Genomic DNA, 17529 nt, shown 5'->3' on the forward strand with positions numbered 1-17529 from the left:
TCCTCCCACTAGCGGCCTCAAATTGGGTGCCTCTCCCTCTTTGTGTTTTCTTTTACTTTGTGTTTATTGTTATTATGTACTCTCTAGCATGTAAGTAACTTCGGACTAATTCTTATCTATTGTATATTTACCTTCTACTTACCTTTTTTTCCTTACCTTTATGGTATTACTTACCTGTTGTTGTGGGCTTCCTGGTCCTTGGTTTTAATTATTCTTCTTGTTTTTCTTGTTATATTTCGTTACCTTTTCGTGCCACTAATTTGGCTCACTCAGTGACCACTTACTTTTCCCATCTGAAAGCAAGATGGCGACCTGATTTTTAATTTTTCTTTCCGACCCTCCATGTTTCAGTTATTTCGGGTCTTTTTTTTTAATTTGTTCCCTTCTTGTTTGCTGTACTCTGGGATTTTTGTACTTTTTCCTAGAAATTTTAGTGGTGATCAACGACCTAGAGATATATAGACTGCTTATCACACTGCTTTCAGCGCCAATTGCTGCTTTCGACGGCATACTGGGGAACTACAATCCGAGCGAGAGAGACAGAGAGCTGATTAGACAGAATGGTGGGCCAAACATAGCTGTAAAAGCATTGGTTCTTATGGGAGAAAGATGCAAGTTGCTAGTAAATTCCCAAAAAATGTAGGTTTTTCGCAATTTTACAGTTTTTGCGGGTAATACGTAAAGATGGAACGAGTGAAATATAATTTTAAATACAGTTTCATTGTAATGTGATGTGTAGGTACGACATTAAATGCGCTAGAAAATAGCTAACCCTTCTTCGACCCAATGTTTGTGATCAGTTATTGAACCTATTATATATGTTTTCGTGTATGTAATTTGATACAGTACTACATGGAATTTATCTCATCACTAAGTACTATTAATTAAAAATAATCGACTGCAATGGAATAATGACCACTTTTAAATGATTTGTGTGGGTTTGTTATTATTGTAGTCGTATTCGTTCATTACGAGTTTTAGTTGTGTCTTTACTGTTATTATTTCATTTTCAATGCAATTACATAATTAACTAGTATACTGCCACTTTTCTGCTGTCAACATACGTCGTCTGCTAACAAGGCACTGTTTGCCCACCATTCTGTCAAATTCAAATGGAATCAAAGATGGCCTCCCACTAGCAGTCTATATATATCTAGGTCGTTGGTGGTGATATTAATATGACTATCAACTTCAAGCATCAAACACTTCTATTAACACTTGAGTGAGCTGTTTTCACTATCAAATGTTAAATATTTGAGTGTAATTTAAAGTATTTCGTACAATTAAAGTCACACATTAAAATGAAAGGTAAAATTAGTAAGTTATCAATTCTTAACTAAAATCAGTCCTGTAGAGCATAGACCACTGGGTATGTTCAAACAGTACTTGTCAGCAATAGATAATAAAACATTATTATACTACCAAATTCCACCCATAATGGTTGCATGAAAAGTTTTATAAATTTTTATGTATTCTTCAGTAACATTGAATTTTAACTGTGTTTGTGTTAGACACAAATAACAATTTTAGGTTTACATTTTTAATTGATAAAAGCTATTTACTTAGGTATGTGGTTTCTGAAGTGTACACATTTTCCTAACAAACTACTTCAACTATATTTATTTGCAATGAAATTAAAACATACAATACATTGAAATCAATAACCTTAATTCTATGTATGTTGGATAAGTATGAATGATTGCATGATAAATAACTTAAAGATAATTGAAAAAACTTAAAATATATATATATTTTTTTTAAATCTTTACAGAGTTTCTTTAGCATAGTTAATGTCACTCAAAAATTACCATGATATGTGCAGGTAATTTTAAACAGTTTAGAGAAAACTAAAATAACTCTTTTACTTATGTTGCATCTGCAAAAAATTATTGTTTTCATGACCATTTAAAACTCCATTCACTGATGTGTCTTATGTTACAAACATGATGAACAGAAATTGAATTCATGCTTAACTCAAAACAGCCAAAATAGTAACTTTGTTGTTTCTAAAATAACCAATTCAATTGAAGGTTCTTTGGCCCAGCCTGACCTATCACCTAAAACAACAGTAATGTCAACTTTATCGTCATTGGAGATCCTGATGGCAGCGACTGTCCTGATGACAATGATGCTAACAGCTGCAGACTGAAAAGAGGCTGACGTCTCCAGAGATCTCAACTGAAGGTGTACCATCGTCACTGACAGCACTAGAGGAGACTTTAGCAAGTGCAGTGTCATCAGCAGCAACTGGTGGTGTTCTAATTATATTAAAAGTAATACTTATATTTCTAAGGAAATTATACATAACATTAGCTACATTTGATTCTAAGATGCTTTCATGTGACATTATTGCTAAGAAAATACGGTGCGTACATCACACAATAACTTAATTTATTTGATTATAAGACTCATTTATTTATTGTAGAGATTTTAAAATGAACTGCTTTTAAAACAACTTCCTATCCTTGCTGACAAACTCGTACATTTGTAAAAAACAAAATATATAAATTGAAATTGACATCGTCCGGGCCTGCGGCCCCTCTTGAGTCCGATATGCCACCGACCAAACACCATCCTCCATTCAAACCTCCCGCTTACACGTGCGTGTGTGTGTGTGTGCGTGTGTTGGTCGCCCGGCAAGAGGGCACTGTAGAGCCAGTGCGCCGCACCCCTAAATATAATTAAATTATTATATGCATCTTTGTAAATTGTTTTCATTTTTTCCCCGAGTGTGACGTGACGGCAGATCGGCCGGGAGGGTTTTATGTACTTTTATTTAGAATTGATGTATTTAAATATAAGGACTTTCCGGACATTCACGAAGCAAACCGAAGCCAGACACTATTTAAATATATTCCTTAATACTTGTAATTTTTATTATCATTTTTTAATATTCAGGAAATGTCACGTAAATTTTTAAGAACCTTTTTTATGTTACTTTAGTTCCCCGTGGCACGGAATCGAAAATACCTTTAATGGCAATTGTTTCGGCGGGAGGACGCCATTGTGGGTCCTTGTAGCTGAGAGCTCCTCCCAGTCTTCTGCCATCAATGACCAAGAGCAGACGCTTCAGCACTCCGGGGACCTCACCGCTTGTTCAACTCTGCATAGTAATTCTGTTCGTCTTTAATTCTCATTAAATCTTTTTCGCTTAGTCCTCGGAGCTTTTCTCGGTCGGGGGACTGTTTTAATAATTACATTGTGACCATTATCTGTCTTTTTCCTAAGCATTATACGTAAGTCGATGTGTGACCACGTGGTTGGTCACTGCACTTAAACCGATTTGTGCCACGGGCGTTTGTTACAGTCTAAATTGTGTGCGTGTGTAATCGAAGTTGGCCAAATAAATAAGGGAGTATAAATTTAAATGTCTATTATTTTTTTTAAATATTTGTGACCATCTCGAGTGTGACGGCGTGTGGGACGCCTAAGAGCCCACGGCGTAGGGAATAGCATGCCCGACGCTGAGAGCGGGCAGGTATTAATACTAGGCTGGCTTCAGGAGGAAATTAAAATCACGTCTCACATGGGCGACGTCACGACCCTGGTAAAGAGGCTCTCATCGGTCCGTGCCCGTTGCACGGTGGCGCCCTTACATTCCGAGCATTCACCGAAAACCCCGCTTTATTAAAGATCAAAGGCCCCGTATCATAATGTTATTTAGTAACACATTAATTTAGGATGTGACACAATACACAGGAATGATGTGTCACATTTCACATTAAGATAAAATAATCACGATCTCAGGCACACCACTACATAAGCAAGACTCTGGTTTATTTCAGAAAGAAACCTAACACTTAAAATGCTTATCAAAGAACAACTTCTCATTTACAGCTGAAGGAGCCAAATAAATTATACATCAACCAGTACAGCCTTGGCACAAACCTGATGTGTCACTTTGTTTGGCCGAAATAGGCTTTTTTCAGGAGGAAATCTGACTTGACAGAAATTTTGGCTGATCAAATTTAATCAGATTTTACAGACGGAGGCACTTCAGGACGTTTTGAAGTCAAGTCTCACTCTTGCTATAAGGCAATAGGTCTGTTAGTTTGGCAGGAACTCCACTTCGGGGCAAAAATAAATAGCAAAAGTTTTGGCCTTATCATAAAATGGCGGGTTTTGGGACATTATTGTAAGACAATTCCACATCTTATATTTATTTGATCAATAGAGGGATGCATTATATGTAGACAGAATCAATTTTAGATTAAAGAAAACATAGTATTTAAAATGTAGATGACCACGGATTTGTAACTTAGTGATTAACCAGTCATGCAATGATTGATTACCTATATTCAATTTCAACCTTGCTTGGAGATGCCATTATTTATACAATTTGTTTAGTTTTTAGAGATAAAATAGCAATGACAAAGCTGAAATTCAAAAAATTTTAATGACAAACTATTATGGAAGAATTGTGGCTTCCTTGTTTAAGTGAATGTGCAAGCTAATTTAAAATGTGGTCAAAGAAGCAAAACTCACTATGAAATTTATAACCAGTGAGTTCACCAAAACTCCTGTCATACTCTGCCAACACATTGAAATATTCAAAAAAAAGTAGGGTACATTACCATTTTTATTTTCATCAGAATATGGACATTGAAAGATAAACTATAAAAAGAAAATGAGCTGTCAAAACTTTTTTTTTTTTTATAAAATCATTAATATCAAAGTGACTGTGTGGTCTCGGCATTCAGGGATTTGATGGTGATGTCTGGTAGATCACGGACACCATTCTTGTCAACAATCTGCACCTTGAAGTTTGGGAGGTTGACAATTAATCTCTTGTGAACCTCTGCCACACACTTCTTCACCACCTCATAGGCCTCCTCCTCATTGATATCTGTAAGCACAAAACAATATTCTGTATCAGCACAGTGACTTGTCGGATTAACACTTTACAGAGTAGGCAAAGCTATTTATGTAATGGTTTTTTAATGATAAATATTAAATAGTAAATTATATTACATCTCTGAAATCACTACATAGGTTTTGTTGAGGACAGTCTGCCTGGATATGCCTGGCCTGTTGGTGTGGATCCCCTCCCCCCAAAACATGCGTACAGAGCGACACCACACAATGCAAGTGCTTGGCCTTGGAATGTAGGTGCACATAATCTGGCCGCTACCTGTCAACCCTCTCCCTTTCCCCACCAGGCATCACTATGTAAGGATGCCTCTTTGGTCACTGAATATGCTGCAACTCTTCCAGAACTCCTAGCAGTACTCCAGGAATAGAAATGGGGCCATGGTTACGCAAAACAATCGGAGGGCTGTGAGAAACTCCCAGGGTAAGTATATAAGGTCCTGGCTGATGAGTCCATGTGATGAGAGAGAATCCAAGTGAGGGGAGAGTAGAGTATGGAGAGGGGAGGGGAGAGTAGAGTATGGAGAGGGGAGGGGAGAGTAGAGTATGGAGAGGGGAGGGGAGAGTAGAGTTTGGTAGTGATACCAGCGAGTCCTTAGAGCAATATCAAAACTGAGAGTTGTTGGTAGTGATACCACAAGTTTTGGTTGGCAATGATGAGCAGGTTAATTCTCCTGCGCAAAAAAAGAAAGACCTGAGGTGACATAGGTAAGGCGGAGTTAGCCATGTATGCTTGCAAGTAACTAGTGGGAACGGTGAGCAGACACAAATGAAAAGATATGTTTTAGTTATATGTTATAATTTGTGTAAATTTTAGTATAACTTATAAATTTTCATCAGATAATAGAGCTATCTTTTCGAACCCTGCTCCCCACAGTTTGTAACAATACCTCAAAATAATCTCAGAATATTAAGAAGTAAAATTTTTTTTAATACATATATATTGAACCATTCTTTCTCCATTATTATTTCTTGATAAACAATTTGGCCCAATAATCACATCACAATGACAAATAATTTTTAGTTAATACTTTAGAAAATAAAAAAAATGTTTCTCTCACAGTAAGAATATAAAGTAAAGGTCTTTAATTGGATATTCTATGATTCAGCACATTCTGTAAGCCGGCATCAATTGAGCCATTCATATACGTACAGATTTTTCGGATGTATTCCGGCTGTTCACCTGGGCGCCGAGGCGCATTACTGCACTCACAATTTTTTTTTAGTTTGCTTGGAGTTTACCGTTACCGTAGGTTTTCAATTCAGTCCAGTGTTTCCTGTTTTCTAGCAACTAACCAAGTTGACTGATTTCTTACCTCCCTTTTAGGACCTTAAGGGGCCCGCCTCGTGGCCGATTTTTTCACCGCTCGGGCTCAAGAGTTGTAGTTTTTCCTCCAAGCAGGGTGGCGAGTCGAAGAAACACTGAGCAGGGAGGAGGGCAGCTGGGGAGTGGGGGGGACACAGCTCCGGCCACCTTCCTCTTCCCTTCTTCCTTGACGCGACCTTGAACGCAACGCGGGAGGAGGGGAAAAGACAGACGCAGAGAATGAGAGAATGATAGCAGGCCGTGGTGATAAGGAACGTGTAGCTGGCGACCGCTCGCGTCCCTGTCCACAGCAATGCATATTTGTGTCCTGAATAATCCACACGCTAGGCTATCCCGTACAAGACGCACAGTATAAGCCTATATTACGCCAACAGTTTCCCAAATTATAATGCTCTATCTGCTTATTATAGAAACACAAGTCTTGCAATTTTTAAGATCGATATAATATTACCTAAAAGTACAGACCTATTAAATTACTGGTAACTGAATGATAAAATTTTCTAGCTCTGCTTGAACCAATAAACATGCCCAGTTTAATACATTTTCCTGTCATTAAACTTTAGCGTAGATTTAACTTATATCGGTTTAAAAAAAAACCTTGTTCTAAAGGGGAGTATGTGCAAGTAAAAAAGGTAAACATAATTTCTGATGAAAAAGAATTTTTGGAATTGGTTTTTAAATGACTTTGAAGAAAGCATTTTTTTTTTTAAATTTAGTTGATAACCTAATCTGGAACATATGTTTCGTACGTTGGCGTTTCAACTTCTTACACTTCAGAATTTAATCCTCCAGTTATTGTTTGTGAAGGTTAGGACCGCATATTCTTCATTTAAATTAAGCCCATTACACAGCTGCCAAATTTATGCTATACCTTCAATTATACCCATGGGGATAAAAATGAGCAAAAGTTTATCTAGCAGAAGAGAAGAAATAATTAGTTACTCCATTCACACGATACCTAGAATACTAACAGAAAACCTAACAACGCATTTGCCGACAAATCATGCTTTTTGGGCTAGGATAGACATGTTATTGTCCATTCAACCAATTACTGAAAATATATAAAAAATCTCACGGTGTATTTAAAAATAATGTAACCTGGTGGATGAACTTGGTATTTAATCTTCCTGACTTCACTTGCAAAAAATAAAACAAATTTGTGCGGTATTAAAAAAAACCGAGCAATTGTAAAATTAATGAAGTTTGCTCAAATGTAGTTTATTTATTATATATTCATAAGATAACATAAATAAGACAGCTCATTCAACTAATTCACAATATTAAATGTGCTATTTGTATTGTACTAATTCCAAATGGTCCCGATTCACATATTTTATACGTACGTACATACTGATGGGTTACTAACTTATTCTACTACTTAAAAGAAATTGTAATTAACAATTTTCGTTAACAAGTGAGACAAATAAACACGCTCAGTTTAATGTAGTAGTTCGCATAGTAAACTGAAATCTGAAGTGAAGGAAAACCATCGCATTTTCGTTTAGACTAACAGGTGTGGGGTTTCTATGATTTGCTAAGTTTATTCAGTAATAATATATGGAGAATAATTTCCTAATAAATTTAGATAATTAATTATTTGTTAAAACTACTTGTATTAAACAATCAAACCAAATGACTAAGCTATAAATTTAATGTTATTATAACAATAGGATAAACAAATAAAATGTTTTAGTAGGTATTTGCTGTAAGCATATTTTTTGAATCAGTAATATTTTATCGAAAAAAAATTATATTCCATTACCTAAGTTGAAAAATAGCGCGCTTTATAGACGCACAACAAAGTCAATGGGAACTTTTGTAGGAGATTATGTATTATCAGTAGAGCAATGCTGTAACTATTTTAGTTTACCAAATATATTTCAGAATACTCCAATACCATAAAATTTAATTTGGGAAACTAATACGTTTCCTAATGTTTGCATAAGTTAATATATACAGGTTTATGTTCTTACACGCGGGTCAATCATCTTGGCAACATTGGCTCGTGGGTAAAGCAGAAAAAATCGAACACGTTCTAGTACGGTTTTAGCTAATATTTTTGGTATGAAAACCTTTATTCCCAGTTACAAACCCCTTGAAAGGTTGCTGAAATGCTACCCACACGGGAGCAGGCGCGCTAACAGAAAATTTTTATGGAAACTGCTAAGGGAATGGGCATCGTAGTGGTCGCAATCATAAATGTATATATATACATTTGATATGTAAATATGTGTATGCATTTACATATATACATATACATATATACATATATGTGTGTGCATATAAAACTAGATTTCTTATTGTTAATTTTTTTTTCACATGTATTGTACAACTGTGGAGTTGGTTAAAAACCAGTGATTTTAAACAAGGGACCTTACAGTACAATAATTCAAATTAAATTTAAATCTACCAAATTTAGACCAAAGTATCACTCACTTAGATTTACTACACCTCTAATTTACGTCATAAACAGTAGGAAATCAGTCATGGCATATCTCATTTTTATGATTCATGCTTTGCCCAAATTTATGTTTCATAATGTATGTGGCAGTATTGTTTTGTTGTTTACTACATATTTGACACTCTACAGGTCCCATTTCTGTATGGTTCTAACTGCTACAACGACAAATATAATATGTGGTTACGCTAGATAAATTGTAATTATTTCGTATGCTTTAGCCCGAATCAAAAGGAAAGGAACTTGTGTGTCACTGTCATATTAAAACTTACTCAAGCTTTTCCTATTCAGAATTAAAGTAGTTCAATATTGCTGTATGCAAAGTTACTTGCTTACGCAATCCTCCAACATACACTGACTGAATTTCTTCATGGTACTTACAGGCATAGTTTTTTACTGTAACAATATGTAAAGCAATTTCGGTTGCGGACAATCCATTTATACAGAGAGCCAAGATGTTAAACATCAAAAATTACAACTCGATCACAAAACATACCACTCAGTCACACACTTCTTGATAGAGGTGCCTCACGACAGAGGTGTAAGATAGCATAGTTCGAGATTCTCAGCCTGTACCTAATTATTAAGAGCACATCAAACTTGGCATACAGACAGATTTACTTGGAAACAATAAAATAATAATTCAGAATCTAAATTACAAAACATTTCACAGTATTAACTTACGTGACATAGCGTTAGCCTAATAAACACTCTCCCCGAGCGACTGGCTCGGCTCGCCGGGCGCAGAGATGCACGACACAGGGCAAAGCACTCAAGGTCAAAATATCTAACGCGCATTATCTGTTTTGTAAAATGGCTGGCAGAAGATAAAAACAAAAATAATATACAGAATGAAGCACCCAGTGAAATACATTTTTTTAAATATAAACATTAATGTTTATTTTCTTATGAATAAAGTACGATTTTTACGATTTTTAGAAGTTGAATAAATGCTCTTAAGTTAGATGAAGTCATTATATTATTTTCAGCGAGAGCATTTTGAAACATTAGGCAGCGCAAGGAGCCCCGATATATTTGTATGCAACTTCGTCATATTTTTTGAATAGCCTACTATGTCACAATAAGTGAAAAAAATAATGGAAATAAGAATGCAATTCGACGATATTATAAGGGTTATATATTTACTAGCTGCAGTACCCGGCTTTGCCCGCGCTGAACACCGGGTGATATATTGTCCGCGAGTTACAGCAAAATGGATAGCGATATGTCCAGTGTGTTGGACATTAAGAAATGATACATAATTACTGTTTGTGTATCTGTGACCTATGATTTTCTGTTTACCCATGGCGATCGGTTGAAAGGTTTAGAAGTTGATGCGCTACAGCGCCATCTAGCGGCGAGTTACAAAAAAAATGGATAGCATAAAAACCTTCTTCATGATAAAAACACTTCGATGTGCCAAATTTCATGGCGATCGGTCAAACGGTGTAAGAGTTTATCGACGTCATACATGCCAACATCCAATTATATATATTCTTATATTTCGAAATTTTAGGGCTTTCACTTTTGCGGAAAGTGGATGTTCAGGACCTCGAATGGTTTGGAACACTCCATCTCGAAAGAAATGATATTTGACATTCCTGAAATTTTCGAAATTTTGTGGCTTTGTCCCCAGAGGGGGAGTGGTGATTTTGAGGACCCTGAATGGCTGAGTAACAATAAAAATCGAAAGAGAATGATATTTGAATTTTTTTAAATTTTGGGGTTTTGACCCCTGAGGGGGGTGGGTGTGTTGTTGAGGACCACGAATGGCTCGTAAACACTCCAAATCGAAAGAGAATAGGCTTTTGGAAATTTTCCGAAATTTTTTAATTATTGGGTCTTTGACTCCTTGTGGGGGGAGGGTAGTTTGAGGACCCCGAATGGCTTGGAAACACTCCAAATAGTAAAAAAGTATTCTTAAATTTAAGAAATATTTCGAAATTTTGGGGTTTTGCATCCCCCCCCCCTCCCTCAAAATTGGGTGGGAAGTCGACTTTGGGTAAAAGTTCCACCATGCCCCGGACACTTTAGTTCGTAATGACTTAATTTTAATACAATTTCCTCCAATTTTTCGAAATTTTGTGGCTTTCACTTTTGTGGAAGGGAGAGGGGGGGGGGGGGGGGGGGGGGGGTGGAGGTTCAAGACCTCGAATGTTTCGAAGCACTCCATCTCGAAAGAATAGATATTTGAAATTCCTAAAATTATCGAAATTTTGGGGCTTTTTCCTAGAGGGGGGGCGGGGTGTTCGAGGACCCTGAATGACTCGAAAACACTTAAAATCTAAAAAAAAAAAGATTTTTTAAAAAATTTAAACTTTCGAAATTTTGGGGCTTTAGCCACCTGGGGGGGGGAAGGGGGTGATGTTGAGGACCCCGAATGGCTCGGGAACACTCCAAAACGAAAGAGATATAAAGGAATATAAGAATGTAGGCATTTACTGTACTCCTATCTACCATAATAACAATATTGACAAATAGAAAAACTTATTACCTACCTATTAATAATTTTCTAAATAAATTAATAAATAACTCTATGTTTAAGAATTTACGTACATACATAATATTAAACTTCAAACTATACAAATATAAATATTAGTAGGCCCTACCAACCTATGAATAAATTTCGAAGAAATTTATAAGTTTACGAATTTATATACCTACTTAATATTAAACTTCAACCTATCCACACAATAAAAACCTAAGAATATTAGTGTAATTAATTTTTTTTATTTGTCATAATACCTAAAATACGTATGTTTCCAAAATAAAACAAAGTATAAATAATGACCAATTTGACAAAAAAAATTGTACAACTCGAATGACATTGAAAACATACACGTGAAATTTAAAAGAATTATGAGTGCCCTAGGTAGGGAGAAAAAATATAGAAGAAATTAAATTTAATAAATGGGTGCGTGTACTTAGGTACGCGCATGAGAAGTTATACTTCTTTGGCATCATTAAAAAATAGTTTTTAATTGCATGCAAAAATATTGCGTGGAGTCCCTCCGCGCGGAAGAAGTGAAACTTCGTAATGTGGAAATGAAAATAGGAAGGGGTAGAAATAGATTTTTAGTGAAATCATATTGTATCAAATCAAAATAAAAAAATAAAGGAAATAAATGTGAAGCCTATGTCCATCCCCAGGATATAATCTATCTCCTTGCCAAATTTCATTACGATCCGTTCAGCCGTTCAGCCGGGAAAAGGTAACTAACAAACAGACAGACAGACAGACAGAGTTACTTTCGCATTTATAATATTAGTATTGATGAGAATATTTTAAGGAAAAAATATTAACTAAATATTTTTGACAAAAATATTTTTTTTTTGTGTGAAGACGCGTCGTTGTAGATGGAAAAGAAAGGTCCATTTACAGTTCAAAAATTTTCATTACAAAATTTTAAGTTTTCCGTACCATGAAACAACTAGGGTCGGCGTTACATTCTACATCAGCATACAGTATGTGCGAAAGATTCATCCTTGGATCGTCTTTCATCAGATACACATTCCTAAAATAATTTCATTTCTAGTGATGCATTATTTTTAATTGCACGTTTCCTTTGAATAAGCACAGCAAGTTTAAAAGGAATGTTGCCTCAAATTTACATATATACGTATTACAAAAAATTAACGAACGATTGTTTCGTCAATAGGCCCTACACGTGTTATTATTACATTATAGGAAAGTTTCACAACAAATGCTGATAATCATTCGATTGTTTAATATTAGTTATATAGAATACGTTATACATAAAACATGTAAAAACGACAGTGTTCATGAATATCGTAAATAGAAAAAACCTGATATACGACAACGGGCCGGTTTTATTAAAGCTTTAAAATTGGTATTATCATTAATATCGATATTAAAGAAGGTAACATAAAAAAATCAATTTTAAAATTTGAGATATTTGCTAAATATTTTCATTGCAGGGTTTTAGGTGGTAAATGTTTTTTTGTATAATTCCAAAGCAAAATTTAGGATTGCAGTTAGCGTAGCATCGGTAGGCAACACGTAGTTCATAGTCAGCAGTCCGGAGTCGCCAGTCAAAATTACATAACATGACCAAGGGAGTATTTGATTAAACCACATCATCGCGAAAGATTTTCTGATAGGTGAAAATATTTTGGCAGCTGGCGGTCTGGCAAGTTGTTTCGGGCCGAAGCCCGGCCTAGCCTCACCACCTCCACCTCCTAGGACTGAACCCGTTAGGGTATTCCAGGAGCACTAACTTTTCTTCTTTCATCCTGATGTCACCTGGTCTTAATGGCATCAGGATGTTTGGCCTCGGATGTTCATATGCCATGTTTTTGAATGGTTAAACACCATTCGTTTGCCTCAACCAGAAACAACTTATCCATTCTGTTTGAGCCGCCGTGCCTGCAGCCAGAATATAGCTTTGTCAATTTTATAAAATACTTTGTCAGTTGCATCCATGCAGATTTTAAACACGACGGCTGATGTTAAAACTCTTCAGTCATTCCGCGTGGGATCTCTTGTATGCCACTGCTCCGGGACGGTCTGGCAGTCCGAAATGAAGTTAGATGATATCCCACTGCTCGACTGGCGACTGCTGGACTGCTGTCTGTGGAACAGTTTATCTCCGACTGCCGCCTGCCGGTTGCAAGTTGTCAAACTGCGGACTGCGCATTGTGAATAAGGTCCTAGATGCCGAAACGTCCGGCGTCGCCTCTTCGTAAGCAAAAGAAACTAAAAATTGAACATTTATATCCAAATGGTTTTATTCTGCGGGCTATAATGTCAGGCATGCAGTCCGACTGCCGGGCTCGGGTGCTTGATGAGAATGTGACGTGAGACGAGTGGAACGGTATGTGCACAGACGATAACTTTTTTCCGCAATGCGTAACACGCCAGCGCACAGAGAGGTTTAAGTGACACGAGATATTAGTATAAACACAGCGTCGTTTTTTTCTTATTTTAGCGGCGGCTACACATTACACGTCTCTTAGTAACCTGTGGAATTCGTCAAGGTTTTACAATTAGCAGCGGCGATAATGCAATATGATACTTTTTTTGAACCGCTCTCACGGAGTTCCGTTTGTCAACTGTGAGTCTGAGCTTAGCGAGATTGACACATGTACGTCTCCGAACGCATACACTTCCAACTTCCAGAACCGCACGTATGTTGCTAGACTCCGACGTTTATGGTTTGAATCACCGGAAAAAAACATAGAAGTGTGTACTAATCGTACGGCCATTAATAACATGCAACAAATGCTATTTATGACTTATTATTCTTGTTTTCTGTATAAAAATTTTCAAATGTGTAGAGGTGTTCCCACTACAAACTATCACAGTCAGCCATGGACAGCCGGCAAAATACTATTTGTTTTAATTGTGACTATAATGACAAGCTTCTATGTCCAAATTAAACTTACACTGTCTGAAATACTGCAATATTTATGCATGTTTGCACACACCGAACAGTTTGTAGCTAATTGCTTTGGGCACCAAATTCTGCTTACCAAATAAGAACCCCCCCCCTCCAAAAAAAAAGGCTCTTCTTATTCTTACGTTCATTCACAATTGAAGTTAAAAAAAAATACTTTTTTAAATGTTACGTGAAATTCTTTATTTCAACTTGGCGTTTTTAAAATGGTTAAATGCATATTTTGGTTAAAAGTGTTGATTGCATATAAATTTATACCATTAAAAATATTAATGGCCACATATAAAATAAAATTAATAAATACGTAACTAACAAAGCCATATAAAATCGATTTGAATATATCACTTGTATAATGAAATATTACTTATGCCCAACGATTTGGCGTTTACTTCCTTTAATGGTTTTGTTCTTCTTCCGAGGTGCATTCTGTCGTAACCTTGCCTTATGACCCCGCCTGCAGTCACGCTGAATTCTAATGTCGTTCGGCCTCAACACAACTAACTGTGGAATACGCGTGTACTCAGCCCGGTCTGGTGTCCACAGGCCCGCCCTAGCCGGGGTGAGTATTCAGTCCGGGCAAGCGAAGCACAACTGAAAGAGGACAGGAAGAAAGGCAGCGCGGAGACCCCCCTTCATCCTGCCTCGTCATCCAAGGTCAAGCGGCCGTGGCGGCGCCACATACCGGGAAGAACATTCGCGCAGCACACGTCGTAGAAATCACGGTTTTTCTCAAAATTTTCCGTTGTGACCTAGTGCAAATTATATACGCAGCGAAAGAGAAAGGATTGGTGCACGATCCAAAAGTGGTTTTACGCAATAGTAATGAAAACTGTGAGCTTGGCGTGCCTCTGAAAATACGCTAATTAGGCTTATTTAGCATGCATTTACTAATCGACTATATGTCTGAGACATCTTAAACAACTTTAGGATCATGCCCGGTACCTTAATCTCTTTTATATCCGAAATCGGTAATCGCATGTCAAATAGTTTCGATAAAAACAACTAATTGTTAAACCTCTGCAGCTCACTTTGCACTGCATGTAGGCGGGCCCCTTAAGCACTATCCGTTACTTCCTTGATACAGTAAACTCTCGCAAATCCGTGGGTGTCGGGGATTTATGACCTTCGGATTTTTGAAAACTTCGGATTTTTGAAAAATTTTCATTAAAATACAAAAAAAAATTCTAAAAGATAAGATGGTAGTCAATGAACATGTAATACTACCACAGGACGTCATAATAAACAAGACACTTGAGAAGTTAACAGAATGGTACGTAAGCAATACCAGTATAGTCCATTCATAGTAAATGAAGCACCCGAGAAATTTTTTTTTCTGAAAATTTACAGCCTGGCCTGATTAAATTTAACACACCCATTTGTTCAAGTTGGTAGTAAATTGTGTAAAAAGTAATTTAAAGTCATCTTAAATTAAATTAATGGCACCCGAAGTCGCACTTTGATGTGAAAGAGCTAGGCGTAGCAATGTGGCGTGCGCTGAAACGGGAAGCCCCTTGATAAGGGGAAGTGAATTTAGGAGGGGCGGGAGAGAGAAGCGATACGTAGCTGGCAAGAGACTCAAGGCCACTCCCTCACAGACACACGGCCAGTCCAGTTAAACTAAAGAGAAACGGGAGAAATAAAAAAAAATCATTAGTTAATTGTACACTAGAACCATCAAAAAATCTGAAATTTTGGCACAAAACAAAAATAATCGGGGAAAAAATGGTAAAACTCACAATAAAAGCTTATACAAAGCTATTATGTATTTAACATGCAGCATATATTTTGTGTTGGTTTATAGTGCACTTACTAATAATGTTCGTATAAGAAGAGAAAAAAAATTGGACAGTCCGTTTAAAAACACGGCAGCAGTAGCTTGTGCGACGTAAGTGGGAGTGCGAGAATCTCGTCTAGACAGGCTGGCGGCTGCAAAGGCAGCGGATGCATGACGTCATACGGCTTACCTCTCCCTCCCAGACAACAAACCATCTCTCTCCCTCTCTCCAGCCCTCTAGCCATTTTCTGCGTGTGAAACTGTCAACATCCTTCCTCCCCTACTCCACACTGCATGCGACGAAAGCCAGGTTGTATAGTCCATTCCCGGTAAAATGAACATTTTTTTAAGGCCCCCCACGGCAGCCATTTACCGTTAATTTTTTGATACAATTTGTTTGTTAGTTACAGAACATTATTTCTGCTGGAAAATCTCTGAAACTTCAAAATTTCTTTAATGGAAAAATTTAGCAGGGCGGTTAGAGTATTTATTTTTACCGCAAATGAACTATACTCACCTTCCCTCCGGCCAGCATTCCCGGCGTGTGACGCATGACAACTACAGTCGTGTGCCGCGCACAGCTAGGAAACTTGTCACTGGCAACATGTTTCACACACTGACACACGGTGCCCAGAGCTTCAGGAAAACCTACGCGATTTCCAACCTACTCTAAATATCCGACTGGAGTCTTTTTTCGAAAAGCATTTAAGAATTTGCTAATGCCCAACTGTTTTTTTTATATCGGATTAAGAGGAATTAAAATGGCTAAAAGGCATGGTTTTGAAGTTTTAGGTGTAAAAAACCGTTAAAACATTTCTTGAAAGCACCAGAGGAAAAGGCATTACACCTTTATCTTTATTTTCCCGCCATATAATGTTACGGTCACCGCTCAAATTTCACAGTTATCTGACGGGAACGAGATGACTGCGCGCCAGTTCAGAGCCTTTTACCGCGCTATAAATATCAGTGAGCGTCGCTCTTATCATCCCGCTTCACTAACACACATGCTGACCTGACGGCGCCCTTAAACTTTAAAACTGATAAGAGAAGGCACGTAGAAATGCAAGTCAAGAAATTCTTCTAGCTTATCAACCAGGCCCCTGGCATGTCTTGACTATCAAGCTTCTGTTGCTATTCACAGTTCACAACTGGAAGATGTGACTATTCACGCAATCGTACAAATAACAGTTTGTATAAGGCGGGCAGGTTTAAATAACGTGGTATCCTGTAACGTAGGTACATTAGATAATCTTTAATGTTTGCTTTGCGACAGACGGTAGACGAGCGCTACGAAGGGAGGGGGAAGACATGCTGCGGGCAGGCGAGTGAGTGAGCTGTCTATCACCCGTCTGCGTGGCGCCGGCGGCCGGATGGCGAGGCGGGTCAGCGTACATTCCATGTTTACACGCTGTTGTCGGAGGTTTTCTTTTTGTTAAGTTAATAGTAATAATATTTAATGGTATTTTATTTTTATGGCCAAATACACACGAACAATACTATAAACATTTAATACAAAGAGTTAACCAATCTTTTTTCTTTTGTTGGGGGACGGGGGGTCAAAATGGCCAACCCCCGATTTTCTGAAGCCCTTAAGTAGTATAAACCGCACACACATACAAGTTTTGGATTCAAAACATACAAATTGTCAAATCTCTTTTTTTCATAAACAATGTACATATGTATA

General features: G+C 37.2%; 1 protein-coding gene and 1 long non-coding RNA gene across 2 annotated transcripts in view; one reads left to right on the plus strand and one right to left on the minus strand.

Moving 5' to 3' along the window:
* The first annotated feature begins 453 nt into the window (after nt 1-453).
* LOC134533916 (uncharacterized) lies at nt 454-3368 on the plus strand. The gene is made up of 2 exons (XR_010075407.1): nt 454-1308; nt 2031-3368. It is a non-coding gene; the product is annotated as an uncharacterized LOC134533916 (long non-coding RNA).
* Nucleotides 3369-4561: 1193 nt separating this feature from the next.
* LOC134533906 (proteasome subunit beta type-2-like) overlaps nt 4562-17529 on the minus strand; it is a 32716-nt gene continuing 19748 nt past the window's right edge. Inside the window, exon 4 of the mRNA XM_063371698.1 lies at nt 4562-4846. Coding sequence (XP_063227768.1) covers nt 4671-4846 — 176 coding nt within the window. The 3' untranslated portion in view covers nt 4562-4670. The remainder of the gene's footprint in view (nt 4847-17529) is intronic.

Source organism: Bacillus rossius, chromosome 1 (genome assembly GCF_032445375.1).
Source record: "Bacillus rossius redtenbacheri isolate Brsri chromosome 1, Brsri_v3, whole genome shotgun sequence".
Classification (NCBI taxonomy): Eukaryota; Metazoa; Arthropoda; class Insecta; order Phasmatodea; family Bacillidae; genus Bacillus; species Bacillus rossius.